Here is a 6,200-nt window from a genome sequence, read left to right as displayed (position 1 = left end):
TTTCCCTATAAATTAAATATTCAAACTCTCAGTTTATATAAACCAACACAATTCTTTATCTTCTGATAATAATAGTTTCTTCTTCTGTTAATAATGGCACACCATGAGAATACCGCTCATCATTTTTATTCTTCTAATAATAATAATAGTTTTTACTCATCATATGAAGATTCAGTAACAATTAACCAAAACTACTTAGTTGTAACTTATGGAGTCCTAGTTACACAAATGCACTGCCTTGAAACTCGTATTAAAATACCAAGAAACCATGACACAGGAGATGAACTTCTATTGAGAGATTACTTTGCGCCGTACCCATGTTTTTCACCAAATGTATTTCGGGAAGATTCAGTATGCGGAGGTGCTTGTTTAACCGAACAGTGGAATGTGTTGTGTCTCCTAATGATTATTTTGTTCAAAAGCCAGATGCTTATGGGGTTCTTTGATTAAACCCTCATTAAAAAGTAACAGCAGCAGTCTGAATGTTAGCTTATGGATGTGCAGCAGATGCAATAGATGAATACTTACGCATTGGAGAAACCACTGTTTTGGAAGCCACTCGTAGGTTCTGTAAGATGATTGTCCATTCGTATGGGGACGAATATTTGCATGAACCAACTGTGAGTGATGTTGAACTGTTGCTTAGGAAAAACAAAGACCGGGGATTTCCTGGGATGTTGGGTAGTCTTGATTGCATGCATTCTAATTGGGATAAATATCCGTCGGCTGAATCATGGGCTTACACCGTGTATAAAGGGAGCGAAAGTATTGTGTTGGAGGCAGTTGTGTCCTATGAACTCTGGTTTTGGCATGCATTTTTTGGTATGCCCGGCTCAAACAATGATATTAATGTGATGAACCGTTCATATGTTTTTCGAAGCTTTATCAACGGGAAAGCACCACCAGTGAAATTTGTGGTAAACGGACATTCATATGATATGGGATATTATCTCGGTGATGGCATATACACGGAGATTTCTACAATTGTGATGGTCATAAAATATCCAGACTCATAGAAAAAAGAATTGTTTTCAGCATTGCAAGAGGGTGCACGAAAAGATGTAGAGCGAGGATGAGCTTGCATATATTATAAAAAAAATTGAATTATTTTACATAATATGATTGTCAAGGATGAGCGTCTACTCGGTGACTTGCCATATGTATATGAACAACACAGCAACCAGCGCCGGTTAATATATCGAGAGTCTTTAGTGAGAAACTTCCTAAATGAGAGCTGAGCAACGCGGTCGCACAATTCGCAATAAATAGATGCATATTCGTTTACGTGATGACTTGATCTAATACATATGGTCAGAATATGGGGACAATTAGGAAGTTGGACACCATGTTAATATATTTTGTAGGTATACCTCTTGTAAACCTTCCCGAGGCACAACTCGGTCGTTAGGGACACCTATCGGTTTAAAGGCTTGTTGCACATGCTAAGTGCAGTCGCGATGCCTGCGAAAGTATGTTATGATTAATTTAATTTTTTTTATTAATGCATCTGAATGTGTTATAACGTACTTATTAAAATTGATCCTTGTCCTCTTTTTTTGTCTTTTTCTTGTTGTACTTTACTTGTTGTTGTTCTACAACGGATAATATATTCTTATCCCAGTGGATAAAATTTTCTTATCCTAACGGATAAAAATCAATTCTTGTCCTTTCTTTTTTTTTCTTCTTATCCTATAAAACTACATGAACCTCCCTGTTTTTTTTTCTAACCGCAACAATCCCAGAGTGTTGCTTCACGAAAAAAATATGAAACGATTCACCAAAGAAAAATATGTTGGTCTTGTGCAAGCATGGGTCCATGTTACAACTGATCCAATTTTTTCAGAGCAACCCCACAACCGGTTTTAGTCGAATATTTTTGAAATATTCGATACGATATCCGTAAATTCAAAGGAAAGAACTAAGGAAACTCTTAAATCTTGGTTCAACGTCCTCAACAACAAGGTCGTCATTTTAGAATCGAAGGGCTTCAAACTTAGTAGGACCAAAACTGAGTATTTGAGGTGCGATTTCAACGACTCCGGGACAGATGAGGGGGACATTCTGCTAGATGGACAACTTGTACCAAGGAAAGATTCTTTTGGCTATCTAGGATGGATGATCCAAATTGATGGAAGAATCGAGGAGGATATTCGACATCGGGCTCAAACTGGCTGGGAGAAATGGCGCCTGGCATCTGGCGTCCTTTGTGATTGCAAAGTTCCGCTAAAGCTTAAAGCTAAGTTTTACAAATCAGAAATTAGGCCCGCGATGTTGTATGGTGCAGAATGCTGGGCGACGAATAGTCGGGACATATTGAAGTTACATGGTACCGAGACGCAGATCCTGAGTTGGACATGCGGGCATACAAGGCATGATATGATCAGGAATGAGTACGTCCGTCGCACCAATCGGGGAGATGCTCACCCAGCATCGGCTGTGCTGGTTTGGGCATCTCCAGCGAAGACCGCCTGATGCACCAGTTTGAGTAGTTCGCATCAGGCGCGCTGAAGGAAAGATGAAACGCAGAGGCCGACAAAATATGACATGTGACGAGTCCGTAAAGCGGTACATGACCAAGCGAAACTTATCACAGGAGCAGGCGTTGGACAGACAGACATGGAGAGCGGCGATCCACCTGGAAAAAGTAGAATTTCGGTACGTAGACTAACGACCCCCCTCTTTATCTTGTTAATTTATCTGTCCCTCAATAAGCAAACACGTAAATGCAACCCTGCATATTGTGAAAGGGGGGAATCCCCTTGTAGCGCTGCAGTTGGAAAGATTGTGAAGGGAATCCTCCGTAGCTTCTGCAACATGGGTAGGGTGTGAGTATATCCGCGTTAATGGTCAAGGATTCGTAATCCCATTAAAACTGTGATTCTTCATCTGGTCCCAAAAACAAAAACAAACGCGGCGCGGGTAGCGTCAAGTATTTTCCTGCCATAGTGCGGGTTGTGCAAGGCTCTGACAGGCCGGCGTAAAAACTATGTTATACGTTTATGAGATAATCTCTATCCTACCCGGTACTTGCTACTGGAAAAAGTCTTTGGTTTTGGTTTTGGTTAATATACACAATCCGGGTATGGCATATGAAGAACGGTTGGGTATTTGTTCAAATCGGATGATTAGAGATCTATATAAGCTAAACATATCTAACTTATTTTTCTTTAAATTTTCAGCAAACTACAGCTCGGTTGGAATGTTACCAAGAGACAAGCAAGGATTTTTAGGATGAGGCTATGAAATCTTCAAATTAAATCTTGTGCACTACAATCCCGATGTATGATTAAATTAGAATGTAATATCTTTCGTTTAAGTTCTCTTCATAATATGTCAATCAATTATTGGGCACCATGATCTTGACATATGATTTTATTTAAATTTATTATCTTTTTTTTTATGTACTCTTCGTCATATTTTAATTAAGAAATCATAAGTTGTTACATAAGGTCTTAAAGATAATTCAATTCGATGGATAATTCAATTCGATGAAAATAAAATTATAAACCAAAAAGTACAAGATTAAAATACTAGTGATAATAATAAATATTAAAAAATAAAGAAACTGCTAAAACTATTAATCCCTTATTAATCATAATAGTGTTGGTTTCTTTTATTCCGTAAAATCTCCGCTCTTTGAAGTTCGATAAACTCTTTTTGAATAGGATCCAATCTAGATAGATCCATCATCATGATGCGAAGATCATCGTCTGTTGTTTGCTCTGCGTCGAGTCTATCTTTCCTTGCTTGATTTGCCGCAGCCTCGGCTTGTTTTGCTGCAAACTCGGCTTCTCTTTGTGCCATCTTAAATATTGATTGTTCTTGGTAACGAGAGTTGAAATTGTATTGTTGTCTATTAATTATTCCCATCATTTCCTCATGTGCAGTGGATTTTTCTTTCCATGTTTTCTTGAGTCGTTTCGCATTTTTTCCCATCTTACGGAGATATGTGTTCTCTATGTCTCATATATCGGTGTCGTTATCGGACTTGCCTTGAGTTGTCCGTTGTTGTACTTCCATCTTCCTCACCATTCTCAGAATCTTCCATATCATGCGTCGTATCGAACACAAATTTCGACCGCAGTGAATATTTTATATTTTCTAACATAATTGGGTAGCACTCTTCGTGCGTAAATTTTTTATCATCATTGCATTCCTTGAACTGCTTCCTTACTTCTTCAAGTTGTTAGTGTTTTTGAAAACAAGTTTAGTTCGTGAGCCTTTAAAATATAATTAACAAGGGTTCAAAAAAAAAAAAGATTACTTACCTTATTTTCAGGACCCAATCCGGTATGATGTTCTCCTTCCACTTACGACTCTTTTGCGGCGAAGAGCGCCACATCTTTACTGATTTCCTGATATCGTTTTTGAATAGAGGCCCAAGGACGCTTCAGTATTTAAGGTAATTGACGTTCCATCTAATCTTTGATGCGGCTCGACAACACCTCTTTTAATTGATCAGTTTCAATAGAAGAAACTTGAGATGTTGATAAATGAATTTTACACATCGTTACGTCTTTCGTTACTGAAAAATTTGGACCTCGTGGTGCTCGTGATTCCATAACTCTAAACGATCTAAAAGATAAAATGATATTGTGATTGGTTTTATAGTGTAATTGTTGTTGATTGAATTTGTGTTCTGATAAAAAACCCAAGGAATTCAGGTATATATAGGGATTTGAAAGAGCCATTGAAACAAACGTTCGATTTTTTCCAACGTTCGGAAAAAATTCAAAACGGTCATAAACGATCGGAAATTCAATCAGGCGCAACTTAAATCTTCGCCCCACATGGGACGAACATATTATTTATACCTGTACGGTACGTTGATATAATGTCCGCCCCACACTGACGCTTAATAATTAGTTCTACCCATGTGGGAGGAAGATTTAAGTTGCGTCTGATGGGCCGAATATATAAGTTTCGCCCGTCTGGAGCGAGCTTTAAAGCTACGCCTGTCCGTGGAACAAACATTTAAGTTACACCCCTTTTCAAAAGTAGATCATATTTCCGCCCAATACCAGACGTACTTTTAATTTCTGCTCCACTATATTCAGTTTTATAGCTTATCGACCAAATTTACTCCCAAACCGTAGAAAATCCAACCAAATATAGTTTTACTCCTGTCCATTGCGATTTCTTTTTCGACTAAATATAAGTTTACTCCAGCTTTTACTTGTCCATTGTGGACGCTCTTAAAAACATTAAATATTGTTTCATGTTTTAGTTTGAAATTTAACATTAATATTTATTGGTCACCTGTTAGCCTATTACTTTATCACGATGCTGGACTTTGTATCTCGATAATATTTTTTTATAGTTAAATTTCCAAAAAAAAAGCCTAATATTCGGTCTGTAACATATACCTAATGATATTATATTATTCAGCGGACCATTCTTTATCAATTGAAAATTCATGATCAAAAATGACTGGAATGGTAACTCGGTGTATTAATTGTTGAATCGTGTACAAATCCATTCAGCCACCATGTAGTGACATCACTAATTTTTCTTCTTTCTGCAGCCAAGGTCGCCCTTGACATGCAATATGCTCCATATTCCATACAATGTGGATACATCTCAATGTATATCTCAGAGAATCCTATGATCCCACGAGGTTTTTACCACACTGTGTATTGCATGTCAAAGGAGACATTAAATGCAAAAAGTATAACAATCAGTAATGCCACTTTAGGTGGCTGGATAGAACTGTACACAATTCAACAGTTGATACACCGAGTTGTCATTCCAGTCAATTTTGAACATGAATTATTATGGATATAGAATGGTTTACTGAAGAGTACAACATTATTAGGTATATGTGTTAATATGTAACCAAACTTTGACTCCAGCTAACTATAATGGAATCAATGGCAAAGACATGATGTTATAACTTCTAAAACATACAGAGTCTATTATATTTTTACTTTCGGTAGTTAGGTAACCATGCTAGATAATTATTAACTCATCTCAAAGTTTAATCGATTTTCAAATCCCATTTTTCTCTCGTCCTCATTTTATCTCTTCCCAGATCTAAGTCGATTCCGAAAATAAAAATTAACCAAATTTCCCAATAAAGTACGTAAGAATTCACTCCTCTCCCACTCTAAATTTCTTTATCAACTCTTATTCTTTTCAAATTTTGTTTATTTAGAGATTCTTTAATTGGAATTTTTATATTAGAAATTCGATTATCAAAG

General features: G+C 37.0%; 1 protein-coding gene across 1 annotated transcript; it reads left to right on the top strand.

Moving 5' to 3' along the window:
• The first annotated feature begins 482 nt into the window (after positions 1-482).
• On the top strand, positions 483-1,016 carry LOC113306317. Its single transcript, XM_026555268.1, has one exon. It carries the CDS (start codon positions 483-485, stop codon positions 1,014-1,016), a length of 534 nt encoding a protein of 177 aa, XP_026411053.1.
• Positions 1,017-6,200: the final 5,184 nt, after the last annotated feature.

This window comes from Papaver somniferum, chromosome 8 (assembly GCF_003573695.1).
Source record: "Papaver somniferum cultivar HN1 chromosome 8, ASM357369v1, whole genome shotgun sequence".
Taxonomy (NCBI): Eukaryota; Viridiplantae; Streptophyta; class Magnoliopsida; order Ranunculales; family Papaveraceae; genus Papaver; species Papaver somniferum.
This window is presented reverse-complemented; position numbering and strand designations above follow the sequence as displayed.